Below are 25,281 nucleotides of genomic sequence, written 5' to 3'. Positions count from 1 at the left end.
ATGAGGGCGTTCGAGTCTGGTGGTCCAAAGACCCCCAGACTCGCAGTTGTGGCCGGACCGCCGCACTTCTGGCATTCCAACCGCCACATTATTACTCTGGCGGTGGTACCGCCAGGGGACAGACGTCCCCACCAGGAACCTGGTTCCCAACAGACTGACGGCGGTCTGACTCAGGCTCAGCCATGGTGGTCCTGAGTTCAGCACCGCCGCACTGAGCATTAGTCCCCTTTCCACCAGACTTTCCTAGCGGTTCAACCTCCAATACAAATCTGGAGGAAAGGCTGTGCAGGGGGACGCAAAGGGCCCATGGGCAGTTGAGCCCCCCCCCCCGCCAAGCTGGTCAGACCAATACCCTAGCACTCTTCCCGCTGGGCTGACCGGCGAGAACGTTGTAATACGATGTTCCCACCAGTCTGCCGAATGGGAACATCGTAATATGGTGGGAGGTGAGGCCGCTGGGTTGATGGGCGCCTCATCTATGCTAGTTAGGTGGTCGGTTCGTCCACCAAACTCGTAATGAGCCCCTTAGTAATTTTTAGAGACACAAGCAAATCTACCACATATAAACTAAAAAAAGTAGGTGCCAGGGCACAGAATTGACACAGGTCATGTAAGAATTTAATTTATTTTGATCAACATTTTAATTTATTCAATCCCACCCAAGTCCCATTGGCTCTGGATAATGCATGTATCAAAAATAAAAAGGTCATGCTGTAGATTCCAGGCTCTCAATTTCTCCTACAGCCACCTTCTTTCACCTTGTCAAGGGCTGTACAGAAGCCTATAAAATAAAAGTACAGCATCTGACAATGATTTGTTAATAGTTGTCCACAAGGCAAAACAGTGAGAGTGTGGCCTGCCGGAAGCCTGCCTAATAGAAGAAGAGTATAAGACAAAATCTAATCCTCAAGCTGCCTCAAAACATTTTTTTTTTTAAAGTTACTTAGAAACACCTAGTAGGCTTATCAATCTGTAATTTGATGACCGGCTTCGATCGCCATTTTTATGAATGGGTTTTACCATAGAGTGCTTCCATGTATCCGTAAGTAACCTGGTATTAACTATCCACTGAACAAAATGTGCAAATATGCTTACCTACCAGCCACTGTTAGACTTGAGAATTATGGCCAAGATATTAATTGGGACTGAAGCTCTACTCAATGTCAAAGATGCACTTGTCAACTGCATTTCTTTCAATGAAAACTAGCTTAATTTGCTATCATCATTGATAAATGGTAATAGAGGAACTTGCATATCCGGCAGACCACGCAAACTATCAAAATAGGCTATCTAGGTCTCTTCCACAATCATAGCGGGTAAGGGCCCAGGTAGCAATTGCTATCATTATGTACTATTTTTCAAAATCACTCAGTCACCCTACTAGATAACCTCTATCATTTCATCCCAACTGTTGCTTAAAAAAAAAAAAAAAAAAAAAAAGAAAACATATTGCGGATATACAGCTTTCTTAGCGGACTGAATTCTTACTTAGTGATGTTGGATACGCTTTGATGGTAACTGCTTTGCACTCTCAGGAAATCATGTGCTTAGCCCCAGGTAAATGCGGTCCATGTTTGGTTGAATACAAGCTAGCACATTTTCCATCAGGGCAATACAGCAGGCTAACTTGAAAAAAAAAGCCAAATGTTGGAGGGGAAGGGGGTTAAGTTATGTAGTTAAATCTCCAAGGGAAACTTATAAGGAGGGGTGGAATTTTCTCAAGTGCGAGGACTACCCAAAACTTAAAATTGTAGTGATAGTCCAATGGCCACTTCCCTTACAATCCAATACTTTAAAAACATTTAAATATACCAAACTGTCATGACAGTACATGAACTTAATAAGACAGCCATGATGGACAAACTGGAAAGTTTGTGCTGCCAGAATATCATTGTATAAATTAGCATCCAAATAAATTACGTCATTTTTAGCCACCAATCTGCTCAAAGCAGGTGTTTCTATTGAGATGGAATCTGCAGGAAAAATGGATGCTGGATATTATACTGCTCCACAAAATCCTGCACTGATGCATCAGTACCAAAGTTTTGCAAAAGAGCATGTGAAGCAACCACTAGGATGCATACTGCCCTATATAAAAAGCACTTACATAAATAGTTTTTTAAACAATTAACCTCCCTCTCTTACATGGTACCTAGATTCGGTATTTGGACAAAATATCGAGCCACAAATATCGAGTGACACTAATACTGAGTTTGGACTATTGTGATGCAGGAATATCATTGACAAAAAGAATGAATTTTTCAGGGTAATTAATATCGTTTTCAATAATATCATTGTGGTAATATTGTTTACAATAGCAGAATTGTAAAATATATTGTTTTTTAAATTGCCTTTATGTTTTTTAAATTTTTTTATTAATTGTATGTAATATAGTTTGTGTGTTATCTGTTTTTTAATGTAGTTTGTATTTTAAGTATTTATAACTTTAATGTATTTGTTAATAGTAATTTATAGTGATAGCGGGTTGTGGGGGTTGTAGGGTTACCTGGTTGGAGATTAATTATGTATAATTAATTAATAATTATTATCAAATATTTAATTGATAATTTATTATATACATTGTGTAAATATTTTTTAAGTGGTATGTTAGGTGTGGGTTGGATTTTTAGGGGCATAGGATGGGAAGCTAATTAAGTAATAATTAAAGAGAAAATTAATGATGCAAACTGTGTAATTATTATTTTAGGTACGGGTTGTTGGGGCTGTAGGGATGAAAGGTGGGAAGTTAACTGCATAATAATGACTTTTTATTGACTGGGTAAGTGATTATTAATAATGTAAATTGTGCAATTATTATATTTTTTAAGTTATATTTTAGGTGCAGGCTGTTGGGTTTGTAGAGGTATAGTGTGGGGAAGTTAATTAAGTGAGTAATATTTGTATGTATTCATTATTTAATCGATAATGAAGTATGCAAATTTTGTAATTATTTTTAGGGTATATGTTAGGTGTGGGTTGTTGGGTTTGTAGGGGTCAGGGTGAAAAGTTAAATAAATATTACATTTTAATTAATTGTCAATTTTAATTAAGATATGTAATTTATAATTATGTGCATTATTTAATAAATATATTTTATGTTATGTATTCGGTGTGTGTTGTGTTTTGAGGGGGATAGGGTGGGAAGTTATTTCAAGTGATAATTATTTGTTAATTGTTCATTATGATTTTATTTATTTATTAATATGTTAATTGTGTTTTTTTTGTTCTAATTTTAATTTGCATTTGGGTTGCTAGGTATGTGGAAGTATAGTGTGGGAATTTAATTGAATAATAATTAATAGCATTTTTTATTTGATATTAATTGTTAACAAAATATAATTATGTACATTGTTTAATTGTTTTAAAAATGTTTATATATAATTTTTATATTAATAGTTAATGTATTTTTATTCAATTAATACATGTATTAAAATAAGGTATGTGTTTGAAGTGAAGTACTTTCCAAATTGCTGCAGATACTGGAGTGGGAATAGTAACTTTTACCCCTCTAACGCTTTCCCTTCTGCTGCACTGACTGGACTGGAAATATTCAGATTTAACCCTCCGCAGTCCACCATTTTCCATACTGTTGCACAGACTGGAGTGGGAATAGTAAATGTTAACCTCCTGAGTCCAACGCTTTCTCTACTGTTGCACCAACTGGAGTGGGAATAGTACATTTTACCCCTCATGAGGCCAATACTTTCCCTACTGTTGCACCGACTGGAGTGGGAATAGTACCGTTTACTCCTCCTGAGTCCAACGCTTTCCCCCTACAGTTGCAGAGACTGGAGTGGGAATATTACATTTTACCCCTTCTGAGTCAAACGCTTTCCCAACTGTTGCACAGACTAGAGTGGGAAAAGTAGATTTTACCCCTCTATAGTCTAACGCTTTCCCTACTGTTGCCCCTACTGAAGTGAGAATGGTATATTTATTATTTCAAAAATGTCATAGTTTTGTTACTATTATTCAACTATATATTATTATTTGTATTCAATTTTATATTTTATATATAAAAAAGTATATTAATATATATATATATATATATATATATATAGTTATAGTATTAAATTAAAAAAGAAAATCCTAATAGGAATTAAAATGAATATTTTTATAGCTTTACATTATGTGTGTGTACATAAACAGAGATATACATATATATGCATATTTGTTTAAATAGATATATGTTTATATATCTTTACATATTAAGCACTTAAACAACATTAATGTTTTAAGTTAAAATATTTAATATTTACTATTTGGAACTATATATAAAAAATATATTTTTGTATATATTTTTTCGATAGTGTAAAACGATATGTTTGCGAATGTACAGAAAAACAATATTTTTGTGATTGATATTTCTGACACAATATTTTGGTAGCATTGTTGTGTAGCCATTTTTGCTGTAGTTTTATACATGTAATTTTAGCAAACTAGGCCTGCCGCTGTGCACTTTAACCTAGATATATTATATTCTAGCTTTGATATATTATTTCAACAATAGCCACATGTGCGGTCTTGTTTAATTTTCTCTATCTAGCTTTTCTTAGACTGGGTCAGCACTGTGTTCTTAAACAAGACATTTCTTTCACTCTGTGCTTTTCTCAAGGCTAAAGTAAGGTAGGTTGCCGGCAAAGTGGTACGCTTTGTCTTCATTGTTCACAGAAACATACACACTCTTATTTGGGGATCCTTTCTTAGAACATCAGCTGTTTTATTATATAAAAGACTACTTTGACCCTTGTACATTAGAGGGAAATTCCAGCCAGATGATCACAACTGAATGCTGAGTGCTTCCCTGCAGCTGCTTATGTAGACTACAGGCCTCTTGCTCAGGTATGAGGGATGATGTCACCCCAGGGGAAACTGAAGGGCAGAATTAGACCTTAACATGCTGTGCTCGAACATAGCATAGGTAGGAACTATTCTTGAAAACCGTAGTGACAACATAGTAGCGTTTGTTTTGTGTTTTACTCTCCTTGTCACAATCCTGTCAAGCTTCATAGTCCTAGTTATTACAATACATGTTTTATTAACTACGATGCAGTTGCTTCATTAAAACCTTATTGAACCTTACTCTGCCTCTGATTATCCTTGCATATGTGAGACTAATGTAACTGAGAGAAACGGATGAGATCTGAGTGACCATGATTTCCCTGAGGAGTTATTTGTGTCATGCGCACGGTTGCCCAATCATCCCTGCTCTTGGGTGGAGATGAGGCATTGCTAGTTAGCTGGAACAAAACTCCGATTAGGCAGACAGATGTCCCCTGGTATGGGATTATACTCAGTCCCCCGTAATAAAAGTGATTCTGCCGCCCTAATCTAGTAGTCTCAATAGGATAATTTGAACCTACGTGACATGGCGCCGCCAACGTTTGGTCAGGCACTAAATTTCAGGTCTTCCTGAGTATCTCTGTCTCACTACATGCAAAGACACCTCAGTACTATATACTGAGACATCTGTGGTATTGAGGATTTTCCTCCTCAGCTAAGTAGGGAGTATCTAACTAACGCTGTATGTTGTTCAAGCTTGAACCCTAAAAGGATAATCCCCATTTGGTGTGTTCATCTCTGAACAAAATTTGCCATTCATCATGGCGAACCCGGAACGGGTAGCAATTGCAGTCAATATGCGACCACCCCTTCCTGCTCATTTATTAGCACATGACCTAATGGCCCAGGGGGGTCCTGTTACATTTGTTGTTTGAGGCTCATCCAGCCTATAGAACAGAATTATTTTATTCTTGGGTCACATTTCCAGCAGCTGAACACAAATAAATGTCATCACTATACACCTGCAAACATACCTGCACAATATAGAGCATATGCATATCTAGAAATACTTCTATCTTATCAAGAACACAATAACTGGCTTGATGGCGCCCTACTACATACAATTTTACATGTTAGGTTAAATCTTCTAAGTAATGATGTCCTACCTGGCCTTTATTGGCCACATATACACCGTACCCTGATGCAGCAGCCTTGACGGTAGCTGACGTCCGCCGCTTACATACTGAGCTCACAGAAATATACAGACCAGGTTAGTACAGTTTGTAATACAAACATTAAATACAAACCCAGCACGTGGTGCCACGGCACAACCACATACAGTAACGCAAGGCATTAATCCTGCGCCTGTACATTCATTCAAAGTTCCCGCCAAACGAGAAGAGATTCCGTTTTGGTTAGCTCAAAAAATAAATGCACTGGAAGCAGTATAAGCTTAGAATATTAACTATGTGCTTGTCTTTTGGGATGGTTCCCACAGTAGATAACTGCAATACTTGGGGCACAGTATTTGCCAGGCTCTATACTACCGCACACGGTACACAGACACTTGCCAATCTACCGGAAGTGTTAAAACAAATTCAAGATGAATAAGGGGCTGCCCCGGCCCTGGACTTGGGGATGCAACTCATGGGCAATTTTGCCACGGTATCTTAAATTATATTAAGTGACCTTAAAGGGGAAGCAGTTGCACTAGCATGTGCGGCTCCGTAACGTTCCTCCACAAGATCAAGAATGTGTGCTGCCAAAGATTATCGCAGAGACCTTTTCTATATTGGTTGAGATAGTCTGGGGGGCCAGACCCACAAAACCACAGTTTCAGGGTAAATCTAATTAAGATTTTACCAAGCAAGCTCCTGAGGGTTCTAAAAAACGCTGGGATAAAAACAACTAACACCTAAAAAAGAAATGGAAGAATCTAAGCATACGGAGACCCCACAGAATAGCTATAATCTCAGAAATAGAGATAATATAAAAACGCCTGATTGATATCAATATAATGATACACGCCAATCTCGTTCCTTTCAGGACTAACTGGAAAAACGCAGTGAGAGAGGTGGGGCGGTCAGAGCACAGAACTGAGTACATGAAACCGAGACAGGAATCACAATTCTCTACAGAGCTTTCTGTTAAAAAAATAAGAGAAACTTCCCCAACAAAAACCCCAATTTAAAAAGAAGAAAGTGGCAGAAGTTGTGATTCGTCATGCCACTCAAGAAGAAGCCTCTGTTGAACAACAAGATGTGGGCACTAGCTCTGCTAGACAGCGCAGCAGAGGTCACAATAGTTCACCGGAATCTTCAAGAGCATCTGGAGGTGAAAGTAACTGATGACTTCTTACAAGTTGAAACTGCGGACATGCGTGTCTCCGTGCCTGACAGGGTGTACAAAGTAACGTTACAGTTAGAAGGAGACATTCACACACAATCGACGCAATGTTTTGGGACCGCATCGTAAACATTTATGATATTCTACTGCCGAAAAGGATTGGCTACCTGGATTTGTCCGTACTTGCCCATATGGGGAAGAGGTTGTCAAATCTTCTTTGTCGCCTCTTGTCCCCGAGGAGCTTGCAGAATCCTATGCCATTGATTGGGCATTGGCAAAGGCACCCGCATTATATCGCAACCATGCAGGGTGGGATAAAGATTCCCCCTATCATGTAATTCCAATCTAAAATCAACCCCAACCTCAACCACAATACTCAATAAAACATGATGCTAAAGCACCCGTGAGGGAAATACTCACACACCTAGAGTACCAGGACGGAATCGAACCTTGTTTCTCACCAATGAATAATTCTTTATTCCCTGTAGCTAAACCAGACTATTCATACAGAATAGTCTTAGATTACAGACTCTTAAACAGTCATACACGCAAATATGCTATACAAAATTCACATGGCACAGCACTAATGAACAACATAGTGCGCAAAAAATACAAAACAATGGACATTTCCAATGGTTTCTTCTGCCAAGATATAGCGCCTGAGAGTAGAGACCTAACAAGCTTCAGAGCACTAGGCTCCCAGAAAAAAATTCTGCTGTTTACCATAGGGGTATAAGAAGAGTCCAGGACTGTTCGCGGCTCGTGTAACTTCAATATTGCACAACACTGACCCTGAAGCATTGTTCTACGTAGATGATATCTACCTCACTGACGATGAATTTCTACAACATCTAAAACTGGTAGCCCGCATTGTTGCGGGATTTGCCGAATTCGGCTAGAAATTCAACTTCAAGTGAACAAAAATAGCCTTCCTTAGCGTCCTGTTTCTGTGATGCGAACTATCAAATGAAGGAAAGAGCCTAACGCCACAATTCTTAGAAAAATGCGCACAGTTACAACCTCCAAATACTATGAAATAATTCCAATCCCTGTTGGGTTTTCTAAATGTTGGCAGAACATACATCCCAGATTACGCATCACGCATAAAACCTTTATGTGACTTAATACGTCCTGACTTTTCCAGTAAATTCTAGACAGTTGAACACACATGCATCCTCAGAGCATTGCAACAAGACATGCTTGCAGCACAACAACTACATACAAGGGACAATAAAAAAACATCTGGTCATCAGAGTAATTGCCAGTGCCATTGGTTTCACCGATGTAACATTAAATGAGGGTAAGACAGTCCTGATTACATACAAATCACATCTGAATTCAACAGCAGAACAACATTTTGCTCCCACTGAGAAAATTCTCACTGCTGTTCAAATGGCCGTTATTAAAGAAAGACCACTGTCCCGGGGGAAAAGCATGATTGTCGTATCTCCAATCCCAGTCCTTGAAGCTGTTACCAAAGCCAGTGTTCCAAACGCTTAAGCATTACATCCACGTTGGATCCAATGGGCAACCTCTGACAGCCACTGATGTAGACTATATTTTTGACCCAAAGTTACAAACTCAAGAATTCTTTCAGTATAAACTAGAATACCCAGTTCCGGCAAACACATTGCCTATTGATCAATATCAAAGAGTCATGTACGCCGATGGCTCAGCACAACCTGCAATAGGCACAAAGAATTAATACTCCGCTGTTTGCGCAGTTGTAAGCGGCTATACGGAGGGTAGTAAGTTCTATCCACAACATACTTTCACACAAACCCTAGGGGATTGCACTGTACAACTAGCGGAGGTAAAGGCTCTGGTGATGGCACTGGAACATACGGATCCTGCACGGCTAACATTGATTGTTAGTACGAATCACAATTGTGTCTGGGATTACACTGGCTGACGAAGCAGCGAAACCAGCAGAAGCTACGGCTTCTGTAGTTGCAGTAACTCGTCCTCGAACAAAACTGGACAATGACATATGGGCTGCCGTGAAAGCTACGACTGAAGACAAACCCTTACCAAAAGCATTTCCTGCTAAATATTCCTACCAAATGGGAGGCTTCTTAGACGCAGAAGAAAAGATACCAGGTGTGGGAGTTTGAGTAATTCCCAATAAAGATCTGAGCCCAGTGTTGATTAAAGCAGCACATGAGGGGGTTGCCTCTGCCCCTGCTTGTGTGGGGGCTACAATATCATTATTGCAAGCACGTTATTGGTAGCCAGGTATAAAAAAACAGACCATGCAATACGTCCTTTGTTGTGATACCTGCCAACAAATTAAGTGGTCCACCATCAAATGCCCACTGCAGACACCAATCCTAATTTCAAACAAGCCATTACAATGTGTGTACTAGGACCATTGCGGTCCCCTAACACCAGACAGTGCATACAAATACATCTTAGTAGCTGTTCACTCATGCTCTAGATTTCTATGGGTGTGGCCACAATGTTCGGCTGACACTCAGACTGTTATTAATGATTTGCAAGTCTTTAACAGCACATATGCAGGTGTGGCTTTCCACTCAGACCAGCACCCTGCTTTCGCCTCAAGGGCATTCATGGATGCCATGGCTTAGTTAGGGGTCCAACTCCATTACTCGTCTCCATTTCATCCTGAGGGAAATAGTGTCGTGGAGCAACAAAACTGAGATTTAAAGCAATCCTTAACAGCCAGAGTATTAGGTACGGGTCGTACTTGGCTTAATACCCTGTATGGAGTCCAAGGAGTGCTTAATAATCTGCCTAGAAGGTCCTAAGGGGGGGAGGGGGGGTTTGTACTTCATATGAGTGCCTATTTGGAACTCAAATGTATGTTCCAGATCTTGATGGTCCTGGCGTGGAGGCGGCAGACACACCCGTTGACATAAATGAACATGTCACTGTCTTGTAGGAATTACAACAGTTCCGTGATGACAACGCTTCTGCCAGTGCTGCCTCCGTAGGAATTAAGAATGTACAAATAACAACTACCGGTTGGATTCCAAAGGTTGGGGATCTAGTACGTGAAACAAATGCTGTAAAAAAATAAAAAAATAAGAGTTTGGTCCTTCTTGTTGTGCACCGGTCCCAGTCCTGGGAATACAAGATACCAGAACTGTTATTCTACCAACGCTGCCTGGTTCTAAAGAAATCTGCTTTGTCTCCAACGAGAATGTCAAGTTAGACCATGATGTCGATCAGACACAGCAGACCAAGAGGAAAACCAGTAGTACCCAAATCCCTCTCACTACTGGTCAAGATGTCACTCTACAAGATTTGAGCAGCAATGCTGACACCTCTCCAAGCTTGGGGAGGGTGGAAAATGATCTTGCATTAGTTCCACTAACATCTATTACAACAAGCAACACGGTAATCGCTGATTGATTTGACCCGACTTCTACATAAACAGATGGCGTCATTTACAGTGCACCACCGTGGGAGATCCCTACCAGTTCTCCTCCTTCAAATACGGCTCCAGTTTTTGCTTCTGGATACTTTGCCAACACTAATGACACCTTTTTGGAATCAATTGCCTCTTCTAATCCCAAACTGCCAAAAGCACGTAAGCTGATAAACTGGCTTAAAACAAAATACTTTATTTTTCCATGGAACTATCTGTGGCTCTCCTTGACTATATTATCTTTCTTCCTTTGGATTGGCTTTGTTATTACTTTTTTCTACTAATACATGGTAATTACCTTCCTGAACAATCAAAAGTTGAACTGGTGGATGAGGTCGTAAAACCCTGTTTTTCTTCTCACAGGGTCCGCAGAGACTTTCTTTCGTGAACATTTCCGCTATACCAATTCCTGATGGAACAGTTTGGGGTAAAGTCACATTTGATATACACGGCCTGACGGAGGTCATTCAAATACCATATGCGTTTAAACTTTTTATGAACAATGTAATAATACCCGGAGTTGTTTCTGATGACTGGGATATGAAAACAGTTTAGTCTATGATGACTAAGTTGCAGTATTTTACTGTATTTGAAAGTGAGGATGTTTATCAATCCAAAGAAAATTATGGTGACACGTTTTGCTATAATTATTATGGACACCATTTCATTCACAGAGCAAGTACCCCAAAGACTATTTTTAATTACACATAATAGGAACATTGTCTAACGCCACCTCAAGGGAATTCTGAAAAATGTACATATTTTTCTGGGCACAACGTTAAAAATGCTGAGTAATATCACTTCAAATTGCCATTTATGGAAAATGTACATATATTATTGACGATACAAAATTCATTGGCTATAGAATGCTATGAATATTGGTTGAAGTCGATTGACTTAAAAATTGTGTGGGGAACAAAAAAAATTGGCAAATGGGGGACGAAAGCTTTGTTTAGAGCATGCCTGATACCTGTTCAAATGATATTTTTTAAATGAAACAACTTGTACAATAGACAAGTTATTTAGGCTTAGCAAAAATTAAGGAATTGAATGCTTCCAGTATTCCTGCAAAATTTTACAAATGGCAAAAGTATATAAATCCAACAGAAGATCCACTCGATGAGTGGGTCCAAATTGACACGTTTAATGCTTCACTTTCACATCCTGGTGGGTGGTTATTGTAGCCAATAGATGCCAATGGGTGTCATAAACTTTTTGTAAACTCCTCGGGGTTTTAGAACAAATAGGCCTGACCCTCGCTATGTGTCATCTGAACATGCAGGTATAGTAACAACATACAGTGTAAGGAAACTGTGCCAGCAATAGCTGAAGAGTTCCTCACTAGATGCTGTTAGAGAACACCTCAGGCTCCTGTCGAATAACACTGACCTACAGTATTTCCTGTTAGCCCCCGGAAAACAAAGCAGAAACCACTTCTTATATGCAGTCTATAATGAAATTTGGAAGCTTTCTCAACAAGAAGCTGCTGCCTGGTTCAGGAAAATAGATCAGGAAAACTTACAGCAGGCATTAACTGTTGTAGTTAATGGGATTAATACCCTGTAAGACTGAATATACACCTTAAACAGTATAGTTTCTTCTGCAATATACATAATACAAAGTGACATGTCCTCTTTAGACCACGGACAGAATCAGCTAAGATCCATTATGCAGTTAGGTTGGACACTACAAACACTGACGGCAGGTCGCATCCCCTGGCAACATGTCAGCGCAAGGGACATATTTTCCATATTTAATTTAACGCGACAACAACTACTAATGGCTAAGAGAGAAGCAACTTATGTCATGTTATATATTGAGAAATTAGAAAAGTTGCCTTTTACTGTGGCTGAAATACCATCTGCTGAGTGGTTAATACACGGGGTCATTAATCTGCCTATTTCAACACTTCAATTCACGTCCTGCTTAAAACACATTGCTGTGGGCAGATATGAAAGGTTAGGAGATAGTTACATCCATGAGGTATGGGAGCTACCCTTCTCGTACAAATGTCTCAGTGGCATGAAAGAGGTCTTTCTTAGCGGTAGCGAGTGCGAGGCTTCTGTCAACCATTCGATGGTTTGTAAACAGCTGCCCTTGCACAGGGCGTGTAGCGCTTCGGTGGCGAACTTGGCTTGTTATCTGAAGGGAGACCCAGTCCCCTTGATTAGACCTACATTCCATGTGCTCTCGAATAGCAGCTATGTCCTCCTCAATAGTGAGACCTGTTGTGGGATGCGAGCTGAAATAGTTTGTGTCGTTTCGGTCTCTAAGATTGTTATATGCTGTGGGAACATACTTTTTCCTCCTACACGACAGAGGAAAGTAGCGAGATTTGGCCCCATATAGCTACTTCAAATGAGAAGTTTGACAAATTGAGCAGACTCAAGGCTTTATTGTTTCAAAAACATGCAGCACTCACATCTGCACGTGAGACCTATGCGCTTCAGGTTGCGAGGTCATCAGCAGAGATACAGTCCCCTTTAAGTACTAACTTTCCAAGACACTTTGGTGAGCTCCTGGGACATTTATTGCATCCAGTACTACTGGAATCGCTAATTTCTTTAAGGCTGTTGGTTCTGGTTTCGTTCACACCTTCTCCTCTATATTTGGCTAATACCTTCAGCCTTCCACTCAATATTCTCCATTATTTTCGGGGGATTTCCAATAACTTCGGCTATAATATGTGGCATCTTGCTATCGCTACTTTTTCTGCACAATGGCTGTCCCGCTGCAACAAGGAGGACTGAAAACGCTTCCACCAGGGCACCTGTGTCATGAACGCATGATGCAGTACTTTGGAGAATCACTCCTGGAGCAACTGGAGTATGACTAGTCTCTGTCATTCAGACCAGTTTTGCATTGTGTGCAGCCCATGTTTCGATGCCTCTGATGCCCTTTTGAATGTGTACTGAAAGTTTGTCTTCTACGCAGCGCTTGCTTTCGTTGGACGCTGATCTGTTGATGTTCTCGCTGAGGGCTCATTACCAGACATATACGTTGGGGGTGCGTTTGCTATGGGAAGCTGTTTATGAGTTGCCCTTTGTGGATCATGCAGCTCTAAACTCACTGTTGGGCACACCACTGAATGCTGCTGCCTTGGCTGGAGCTCAGGGTTTGGAACACTAATGCTCCTTGGTTTTCTTTGGCGATGAACTTCTTACTTTACCACCTGCCGCTGTCTTCAATTATCCCGGAGTCAATTGGCAACTTCAAAAATGACTGACTTTTAAAATTTGGCATTCCCTGATGCCACAATTAACGTTTTAAACTGTCCTTTTAACACATGCTGAAGTGACTTTTAGCCTGTCATTATTGCCATTGACATATATATATATATATATATATACATATATATATATGCCTAGGGATTTCTTTTAGTGGTTTTTATATGTATATTTAGGCTTTGAACCACCTTTAAACCGGCAAGGGGAGGGTTTTGTGTATCCATTTTACCTATAGTTTTATACACATTATTTTAGCAAACTAGGCCTGCCGCTGTGCATTTCAACCTAGATATGTTTTATTCTATCTTCGTTATTTTAACAACTGCCACATTTGCGGTCTTTTTTTCATTTTCTCTGTCTAGTTGTTCTTAGCATTGGTTAGCACTGCCTTCTTAAATAAGACATTTCTTTCACTCTGTGCTTTTCTCAGGGCTACAGTAAGATAGGTTGCCGGCAAAAGTGGTATGCTTGGTCTCTAATGTTTACAGAAACATACACCTTCTTATGTGGGGATCCTTTCTTGGAACATCAGCTGTTTTATTATATAAACACTACTTTGACCCATGTATGTTAGGAGGGAGATTCCAGCCATATGATCACAACTGTATGCTTCGCTGACCTCTTGCTCAGGTATGAGGGATGATGTCTTCCCAGGGGAACCTGAAGGGCAGAATTAGAGCTTAACATGCTGTACTCTAACATAGCCTAGATAGGAACTATTCTTGTAAACCGCAGTGACAACATGGTAGCGTTATTTTTGTGTTTTACTCTCCTTGTCACAAGTTTAATCCGGTCATGCTTCACCGTCCTAGTTATTGCAATACATGCTTTATTATCTGAGATGCGGTTGCTTCAATAAAACCTTATTGAACCTTACTCTGCCTCGGACTGTCCTTGCATATGTGAGACTAATGTAACTGAGAGAAATGGATGAGACCCGAGTGACCGCGATTTCCCTGAGGAATCACTTGTGTCATGCGCACGGTTGCCCAATCATACCTGCTCTTGGGTGGAGATGAGGCACTGCTAGTTAGCCGGAGCAAAACCCGGATTAGGTCGACAGGTGTCACCTGTAGTGGGATTAGACTCAGTCAACCGCAATACAAGCGATTCTGCTGCCCGAATCCAGTAGTCTCATTAGGATAATGAGAACCTACGCGACAGCATCACATGTATTGTTAGGATATTATGTCAGTGAACCCCTAAATGCTTTATCTATGAATGTAGCTGGTACTGCCACTGACTCACAACACTGCATATGTATTTGTTCCCTTTACTCCAAGCAGACACTGTTAAATATTTTGCAATTGGTTGACTATAAATTAAACTTCCTACATAAATCACAACTCTCTCCTACCTACCATATGGATATATGGATAGTAAAGACTGGCCATACACGTATTAGCTATTTCTCCAAAACAACTTTCATTCATTGCCCTATATGTGTAGGCTGATTGATGAACGATATGCCACTACCTGTCCTACCCCAAGTAAATAGGACATGGTACCTGTTTCATCCTGCCATATGTTGTTATGAGATGTCTGTTGACCATTGTGAAATCATTCCTACATTTACTGATTTGTAATATGCATTTAATTTCAGGTGCCCTTAGCAAATATTATGAAGACTACTGCTTACCTAAGATATTTTAGGAGAATTATGTGCCCCATACATTAAGCATAAAGAGTTCATTGTAACTAAAAGGTATGTGCTAACAACTCTTTTCTGTTCCAGACACTGGGGACTCTTTACATGGGCCTTCATATTTCATAGAATGATACTGAACAGTTTGTCTCTTTTGATTGTTAAGCTCACTGATTACTGGTTGGTGATGGAGAGTATTAAACTGTTTATGTGGTCTAGAAAAAGACCACTTACCTATCAGAGCCCAACAAGGGGTAACGTTGTGGTAAGCCTTATTAATTGGAAACTTTTCAGATTGTTTAACTTGGTTACTTTTAAATTTCCAAAGGTGATCCAAACCAAATTATATGAAAGATTAAACACAACAAAAAAGTGAGAAAGAGGTAGATATGTACACCATAATTAATGAGTTAAGAGTAAGATGCAGCATAGAAGCCACATCTTTAACACATACAATTTAAATCATTAAAAATATTAAATTAAGCCAATCTTTACTAAGATACTCATTCAACAACAACAAAAAAAATATATATATATATTATGCACCCCTTTTAGAAAAAAAAGACAGATCCCAGACAAAGAAACGCTTCATGACCACTGGTTTCTCAAAGTGCTTAATGACTGTATGAAAGCTAGACATTTAAGAGCAAATATATGTACTGTAAATTAAAGAGAAACTCCAAGATAAAAGGCTTTAACAATATGTTCAGATGGGAACTCTCTAATACTAACTTAATAAACAAATCACCAAACAGAAACATATGCTAACCCACCCTTATGAGCTAGATGTAAAAGCAATTATGAATCACTCCCAATGTCCCTACAGCTTTATGAAGTCTATTAGATATTTAACTGTCCAAGACTCCAGATGTAGTACTTATGTCACTACAAGCAATGCCTTAAAACCATCACTGGACAACACAGAAATTGATGGATCACTGTTGGTACAAAAGAAGCAAAATAAAAGACAGCTATAAACATAGATGTATCCATAAAAATACCACCATTGTCAGAAATACAATCTTGTGGCCTGTATCTTACAAATATTTTTTTAATAAGGATTAAACATACATTAACAAAAAGGTACAGAGTTTATAATACAAACTTTACATCTATGGCGTATTCATCTATCTTTCAACAGTAGTGTGGATGAAGAAATTGTGGTAATGATAAGATTAGTGAAATCCCCAAACCCCCTAGTGGTATAAACTGGTACACCCTCAAAAGTGATATACTGAATCATTCATGTAGCTATTAGACAAGATATTGACATTGTTATTGGTGTTTAAATTGACAGACATGCTTCTGCTCTTCAACCTAAATTGAATATATAATTCCCTAGAAGACAAAAGCATTCAAGAAATATATCTCAATGGCTGCGGCTCACAATATCAATTGTAAATGGCTTGATCCACCACCATGATATTGTGACCAAAATATCAATTAACATAATATTGTGAAGTTAAGTATATATAGGTGACTACAGGTTTACTATTCCTAACTCTATATCAATATATGTTACATTGACGAGCACTTAAGTAAATTAATATATGTTACACTGACGAGCACTTAAGTAAAGTACATCTATAGTAACCAACATATATTTACCTTCACAATATTACGATAGTCAATATGTTAGTCACAATATTTCGATAAGACATAATTTAAAACTCAATAATTAGGGAGAGGGCAATCCAAATCAATCTTAAGGCTCACCACATTTTGTCATAATGAAATATGATTGGATTTCAAATATATTCTTTGAAGGGAGCAGACATGTTTGCTGGGAGTGACATTTAAGTTTTTCTACCTTCTTCACTGAACTTTCATTCAGGATTTCTGGAATTCGTACAACATATTAACACGTTCAGGTTGGTTTTCAGTGCAATGTAAAATATTTTTCTAATTAAGAAAGAAACCTATAGAGTACAAAGCTTATTATTATTATTATAGATAATGTTATATAAAACAATAACATATGAAACTTAAAGAAGTCAGTCTAAGTCAACCATACTTTAAATGTGTCTTCTTAATTTCAGAACTATTGTCTATATACCAGATATGTTCACCAAACATTGCACACCATGATATGGGTTTGCCATTTTCCATTTTGTTTTAAAGTGTAATTGTAATAACTGGATTATTAAAGTGTCAATGTATGCATATAAATTGCAGATGTTGGACAGCATCTTTTGCACTTTAAAGACAGTGACTTGAGAGCAGATACTAAATACAACAAACACATGTTGATTCACGTCAATAAAACAACTCAAACACAAGTCAATATTTTCCTAAAATCATGAACACTGATGTACAACAGATATGTGCACTTCGTGAAATCACATTTTCCCTTTTTGATTTCAATAATGTATCAATCAATGTCTGGTCCTATGCCAAATTCAAACCAATTTAATTTGCCTCATCACTCATAATAACTGGTTAAACAAAACTCACAAGATATGTTTTAAAAAAGCAAATTAAATTGTGACAATTATAAATTACAAAAAATGAATTTTATCTTGGTGAGTCACTTTTGGTTAACAAGTTATATATGTATGTATTTATACTTTCAAGTGTTCTTTGTGCGCAACCAATGATCAATCTGATTGGTGTACTTGGCAAATATTAAGTGAGTATTAACACTCAACTACTCAGACATACAGAATGGAGAACGTACGGCCTTTTGATTTTATCTACACAGCATTAAAATGTGTTTTTGCAGAGGGATTTCTGCTGCAGCAGAAGCCATGTAGTACCACTGTTGGCACATTACTAACTAACTAATAACCATAAGCACACAATGCTCAGAGACCCATTTTGAGTGCATCCATAACTTCAGTTCTACAGTTAATTGATTTAAAAGAAAGGCCACAAAAATAATTATCTTCAGTTTTGCAGTTGTGTAGGTGTCAGTGGAATGAATATATACTTTAAATCAACATGTAATAGCTCAACAGTTAAACCAGTATTAGGTCTTAATTAAACAATATAAAGTGTTGAGATGTAAGACGATCTCATCTAGTATTATGGGTCCAATTATGCAGGGGTGTGGAATTTATTAAAATATCTACTTGTCCAGGGGACAGGTTGCTTCTCAAATCTACTTGTCCTGTAAAAAGATCTACTTGTCCCTTTGGTGCCATGTAGTGTGGCGCCAAATTATGGCAGCAATCTCATTATGTAAGAGCTCTGATAATAGCCTCTCTGATTATGCCAGGGCTACTACCACAGTAGGGCTTGAATACTTGCAGTTTCAATCCCTGCTGTAGCAATTTCCTTATTTTGCCACCTTTCTGCACATCTGCATACTGGGGCTGGAGGAAGCAGTAAGCAATAGTTCCAGGGCTGGAATGCCTTTGAGTCTGCAAACCTACTAACCTGCATGTTTTAAAGATCTTCACCAGCTTCTCTCTAATATTTTCCCATAATAAGAAAGGTTGGACATTTACTCCTGACAATAGCAGAATTAGAACTTCTTCCAGGGTTGGGAAGAAAGTGGCTGGAGGGAAAATGAACTTGCAAATGCTCAATAGATTTTCACATGAGCAAATCTACACATGCGTATTTACCCATGCTAAAATTCACAAATATTTTATAGGGGTACGACATATACCATGGGTGCACTTTTGTGACTTTCTTTAAGAATCTGGGGCCACATGTAGGTAGGTTCAGATTTGCGAACCGCAAATTGCGTGTCAGAGCGACTCGCAAATCCGAATGTAGGATGGTGTCCCTGACACCATCTCTGATTCGCAAGGGCTTCGCAAATGCCCACCTCATGAATAATCATGAGGTGGGTTGCAATTTGCGACCCCCTTGCGAATGGCAGCCCTCACAGGGATGGTGGCCTGCTGGAGACAGCAGACCACCATGTCTGTGACTGCTTTTCAATAAAGCAGTTTTTTTGTTTTTTTTTGTAATGCAGCCCATTTTCCTAAAAAGAAAACGAGATGCATTACAAAAACGAAAAATGAAACGTTTTCGTTTCATTTTTTCAGAGCAGGCAGTGGTCCACAGGACCACTGCCTGCTCTGAATTTTTTTTTACAGTGACATTCACAATGGGGAAGGGGTCCCATTGGGACCCCTTCCCTTTTGCGAAAGTGTTAGCACCCATTTGAAATGGGTGCAAACTGCGATTGGTTTGCGCCCGCGTTCGCAAAACAATCCTACGTTGCACTGCGAGTCGCAATTAGGAAGGGAACACCCCTTCCTAATTGCGAGTCGCAAACCTGTTTTGCGATTCGGTAACCAGGTTACCGAATCGCAAAACTGGGTTTGTGCATCGCAATGTGCTTTTTGCATGTCGCAAACAGCGAGTCGCTGTTTGCGACACGCAAAAAGCTACCTACATGTGGGTCTTAGTCCCTAATTAGGTCTGGGTACAAAGACATTTTGTTTTTATTAAACTTCTATTTCTCTCTCTTTCGGCTGGCTTTACTGTGAGTGATCGCATTCTGCTCTTCAACAAGGAGCATATTGGCACACAAAGTAGTTTTGTTCAGTGTCAGGAACTACAGTGGCAATCAGTGACGTAACGAAACTGGAGGGTGCCCCTTTGCAAAGAACATGGAGGAGCCCCCTCTCCAGACTCACTCAGGGCAGGAGCTGTGCTGAAGGGGCCCCCTGGAGGGCGGCTGCGGGGCCTTTGTTATGCCACTGGTGGCAACGTGTGCTTTTAGAGTTCAAAAACGTTTTGGGGGGGTTTTGCCAGTGTTTGTTACAATGTTGAGGGCCTGGTAGCTCCTACAACAATAAAGTGTTACAAAAGCCATGTCAAAACAAGACACGCATTGATGAAACTAAAAGACTTATAAAAATATGTCAGATCAGTTGGCTTTGTCAGTGTTTGTTTATTTTCATGCTTCCCATAATCGTGTTGAAAAGGGTTACACTGATTTTCCATTAGAAATATTTTGGGGAAATACTAGCATGCATCAAAACATTTTACTAAATGACACTTCATTTGCATCTAATCAGAGAGCATTCTGGGAGCATTATACTTAGCCTCATAGCCTAAACTTTTCAAACATGTGTATACACGTTTTTTTTTTTGTACTGGAACCAACGTCAGTAGTGAAGTGTGACCTTAAAACATTTATTTACAGCACTCACCCTAATAATGAAGGCTTTCAAATAATGAACCATAAATACAAGTTCGAACACCATTATCTTTTGGAAAAACATTACCTCAACTGCAGAGAGTTCCACTCTCTGTAAACAAGCAGCCAAAGGGTTTGTGCTGAAGAGGGTTGGGCCTACTTGTCCAAAGGACAAAGTAAACATAAAAACTTGTTGCCCTTGACCCCAAACAAGATTTCCCAGGCGTCGGGCGATTGGAATTCCACATCCCTGTTATGAGTTTGGCGGTAGGGAACACCAGTCTGCCAAACTCCAGACAGGTTGGCTGCCACCATAGTGGCCCTCACCCTGCCAGCCTATGAGGAGTTTCCTGCTAGGCTGACAGTGGGAAACTGACAGCAGTATTGTCTCCAGCTCGAAATCAAGCCAGTGCCAATGCGGTCACCTGCAGGGTGCACCTTCGCAATGTTTACTGTCTGCACATAAGACAGGGAACATTTTGATTGTGCTGGGCCGGAGGACCTCTACACTGCCCATGCTAAGTACATAGGCAGTGCAGGGGCCCCCTGAAAGTGTTCTCCGCCAGCCTTTTCATAGTGGTAAAACTGCCATTAAAAGGCTGGTGGAGAACAGGGTCGTAATCAGCAAGGAGGTGCTGCATGCAGCGCCACCCTAGGTGATTGCGACCTCCATCAGCCGTCAACCCATTGTGATCACCGATCCCGGTGGAGACGGCGGAACCCTGAGACGGCGGATCCCTGGTGGTCATAATGTGACAGTCGGACCGCCACAGCGGTCCTGACTGCCACCACGAGGCTTGTGGTCTCAAGACCGCCAGTCTCGTAATGAGGCCCTAAGTCTTTCAACCTATGCATTTCCAAATTTTAGAGGGAGTTTTGTGATAAAACCAGAGGTATAGCAAATGTTCTACAGATCCTAAGGCAAGCAAAAAATTTGCCCCTATACTGATGGGGCAACTAAAGTCAGCCATAATAAGGGAGCACACAAGGGTTCCCTATACTTGCTGCACCAATTATATCTATGCCACTTTGCAAGTCAAAACAAATGAGCCATCAGCAGAGAATGCTATTTAAAACAAATAAAATGTGTACCCACTAAAAATTGTACGGAAAGGATAAAAATTGATTTTAAACAGGGTCGCACATTTCGGAAACAAATAGCACTGATGAATGAAATAATTTCTGCTTATTGAACATAGAAGCTACACTGGTGAACCTAAACAATATTCTATCAGCTGAGGAGCCATCAACAGTGCAACAGGTGCAATGACAATGGGGCATAGGACCATATGAGGCCTACTGAAGACCCAAATGTAGCAGTATTTTTCTAAAACACCGGGAATAAGGTAGTAATTTTCTCTGCTTGCATTGTGGCCCATCGCAGCCTTGCCACGTAACTGCACTATGCTTTTGTAACACACCACTTCTTGAAACCCACTATCACCGTTAGCACTGAAAGACCATACAAATGGCAATACAGCAAAATGGATAGCTTTGTTACTGTAAAAAATATAAGTGTCTTAAGGGTGTGGTTTAAATTTGAATGGGTCACTGACAATACAATTTCCCCACAAAGAGTCTACCTCTCTGTAATAGCCCTGTATCACTTTAATAAGTACACTGAACAGTGGTACACTTGGAAAATGTGTTTGTTGCATCACCATATTAGAAACAACACAATTTTCAGTGGTCCAGGACACACTCTGCTCAGCAGAACAACCAACCTTCTTAACATCATATAGAAAGAAGGGTGTCTTGGAATGGAAACACCTAAATACATTTCTATCAATCCATAGGTGCAAGTTTCTTAACTTCATACATTAAATACAAGCACTGGCAATTCCAATCCCGCTGGCTTGAAAGTATTGTTGGATGGTAATGTGAAGCATTAGAAGTGGATAGCATGGCAATGGATATGTATTTGTTTGGAAGCAAAGAACTGTAGAACAATATTGGTGTAGGTTAAAAGGTCAGGTGATAATTGCACTGTCAAGTCAGACCTAACAATCCACATAGACTAATGATTGCCCTCCTTCCATCTGTGATGCTACCACAGAAAAAAAACATACATGATCTACTTATCCAAGACACTAACAGCATTACAATGTAATGTGTGCCCCTGAAAGTTCAAGTTCAGTCTGCTAGATAAATAAAATGATCACAGCTGTGTGGAGGACAAGCACTTTTTGTGACACAACTCGGACCCAATCAATACATGTACTTCTGGCTCCCAATATGTGGGTGGAGCCAAAGCCCCTCTCATAGAGATTCCCACATAATTGTCAGGCAGCAGCTGCCCTGTCAAGCCAGTCCATAAAACATGAAATTGCAAACGTGCTTTACATTGAACCATACCACCACTTTTCAGAAGCCTAGAAAAGAAGTCGCACAACTGGATGAAATATACCTTTTTCAAGTCCCGGATGCACGACACAAGGGTGCGGATCTTATGTTTGCTCACATAAGAAGGAACACATCACTATGGCCCATGCATTAAACAGGCCAACACTATAACGCTCTGCTTGTTTGACATAAGAATGCAAGCAATAAATCATTTCAGTGGTCCAGGAAACTATACACTACCTTAAGCGAGGGATGCATAGTTCTCAGATCACACCGAGCAAAATGGAACTACACAGACGTTTATGTCAAGAGAAAGCGAACACAGTCAAAAATGACTATGGTAAAAGGCAACTGATGAGAGCAGCAAGCTCTCTTGGGGCTGCCTGCAGCAGCAGATAAACCACACCACGCGCTGTTTCCAGACAAATCCCTCCGTGTCCACACATGCCAGGATGTCCATTCTTTAGTAGCAATTTACTACTGGCCATCTTTTACAAATAAACTCCTATTAAAGTAGCACACGGAATGGTCTGAGCAAGTGCATTTATCGCTTTAAATTGACGGTGTTATTCTGCTTCGGATCCAGCATTTGTTCAGCATGCTGTTTGTCGTTCAGCCACAAGAGCACGAGAAAAAGACTGATCCGAGCAGCAGGTTAAATAAACGTGATAGGTTCGCAGCTTTAAAAAGAGGCAGACAGGCAGGGAGGTCCAAGCCACTGACAGCAGCATCCCAAACTTTGACACCCCTCTCTGGCCTGCCAGCGCTAAGTAGATTTCGTATGCATATGTTAAATATCGGACCAGCAGGAGCAACCCAAGGCTGCAGGCAGAGGTGACACTATTATTTTGTAGCCTACTTTGGTCTCCTACCCGACCAGCGCCGATTTCTCCGCCCACAGGAGCAGCAAGGCAGAAAGCGTCTTCCGTTCCTGCACTCGCTACAAATTCAGCAGCAGCAGGTCGGGCGCTGACTTTACCTGGACTTTCTTTACTCTGCCCACTAGGGCTCCATTGCACCGCATGTGAGAGCCTCTCTGGGCCTGCACATCAACCCCATGTACAGTAGGTGGAGGGAGAGGAGGGAGTCCTTCATCCTCTGCCACCCCGGCGATTTCCTCTGTTCTTCAGCAACTCCGGTTGGGCTCCGCTAGCCTCCCTCCCCCTACAATCAGCCCTCTCCCAGCCCCCGTCTATCACCGCAGCTGGGCTTTGAAGCCTGGGTTTGCGTTGCGTACCTCATAAAGGTCCCCCGAAGCCATGCTGGGCTGCGGAACTTGGCGTATGTGCGCGCCTCCTCCTCCTCCTCTCTGTGCTGCTGCCGCGGGGGAGCTGTATGTTTGTGCAGAATGACAGGCTCTGGACTTCTCCGTGTGCGCAGTGCGCAGACTCGGGCACGGTGAGAGAGGCGTGAGCATCGGCGAGGAGCGGAGCTGGAGGCTGCACACAGGCGCCGCCTTCCGCCCTGCTCTCTGCTGCCGCCTGTTCCGCTCCCACAGCGCCCTTGAGCGGCGAGGCAGAAGGAGCGGCTGGCATGCCGGGCGTTTAGCCAGCTACCTAGCTGGACCGTCGTCGGGGGATAGAAGGAAAAGGCTAAACATACACTGGGGCAAAAAAGGAAGACATTGAAAGAATCCGGGGTAAGAGAGAACTATTAAAAAAAAAAGACCCTGAGACAGTGAAAGACTAAAGTACAAATGCACTGTCCCTGGCGAGAAGACAAATCTTGACAACAAATAATAGGGGAAATAAAATATACAAAACACTCACAAGGACAACTGGCATTGGCAAAACTAAAAAGTCATATTGGCAAGGAAAAATGAAAAAGAAAAGATATACAAGGGTAAAAAGAAAAAGTGCAGGTGTAGAATGTCATATATGAGGAGGCTCTGCAGACTCATTAAAAGCCAAAGTTAGATGTTCAGGAATACATGACATACTTGCAAAGGTATGCAGCCAAGATTACGGAGTAAAAGGAAAAAAACGCAAGGGGAAGCAGCCATTAAAAAATGACAAAAACATGAAGAATTTGTAAGACTGGAGCCAAATGACATTGGTATATCTCAGACCAAATCCCCACCTTAGGTGGAAGAATGACATCCACACAGCTCTGCTTCAGATGAGCATATTATATTGACTAATACACTTGCATAAATAATTTGTGTTTTTTATTGATGAGAAGGGTTATTGTATCATTTTTACTGATTGTGTTTATGTTTTGCACGGTATTAAAGTTTTCTAGTGCCCCCTCCCATGTGTTGTGATTTCTTGCAGTGCCTGGAAGTTACCATTGCTTTCTGAAAAAGCCAGACCACCAGCAAAATAAGTGGAGTCATAATCCCGCTTTTCTGTTTTTGCGTACAATGCTCAGTCAAATCTTTGTATGTTCTGAAGCCATCTTCTGCTCCAAAGCAACAGAGACGTAATGGCAAACAAAACCAGGAGTT

At 40.3% G+C, this 25,281-nt stretch overlaps 1 protein-coding gene across 1 annotated transcript in view; it reads right to left on the bottom strand.

The window, feature by feature from the left end:
• CDYL2 (chromodomain Y like 2) overlaps window positions 1-24,386 on the bottom strand; it is a 362,648-nt gene extending 338,262 nt beyond the window's left edge. The window contains exon 1 of the mRNA XM_069216897.1: window positions 24,073-24,386. Coding sequence (XP_069072998.1) covers window positions 24,073-24,252 — 180 coding nt within the window. The 5' untranslated portion in view covers window positions 24,253-24,386. The remainder of the gene's footprint in view (window positions 1-24,072) is intronic.
• Window positions 24,387-25,281: the final 895 nt, after the last annotated feature.

The sequence above is a fragment of the Pleurodeles waltl genome, chromosome 12 (genome assembly GCF_031143425.1).
Source record: "Pleurodeles waltl isolate 20211129_DDA chromosome 12, aPleWal1.hap1.20221129, whole genome shotgun sequence".
Taxonomy (NCBI): Eukaryota; Metazoa; Chordata; class Amphibia; order Caudata; family Salamandridae; genus Pleurodeles; species Pleurodeles waltl.
The sequence above is the reverse complement of the archived record's forward strand: the minus strand, read 5'-3'. Positions and strand labels throughout refer to the sequence as shown.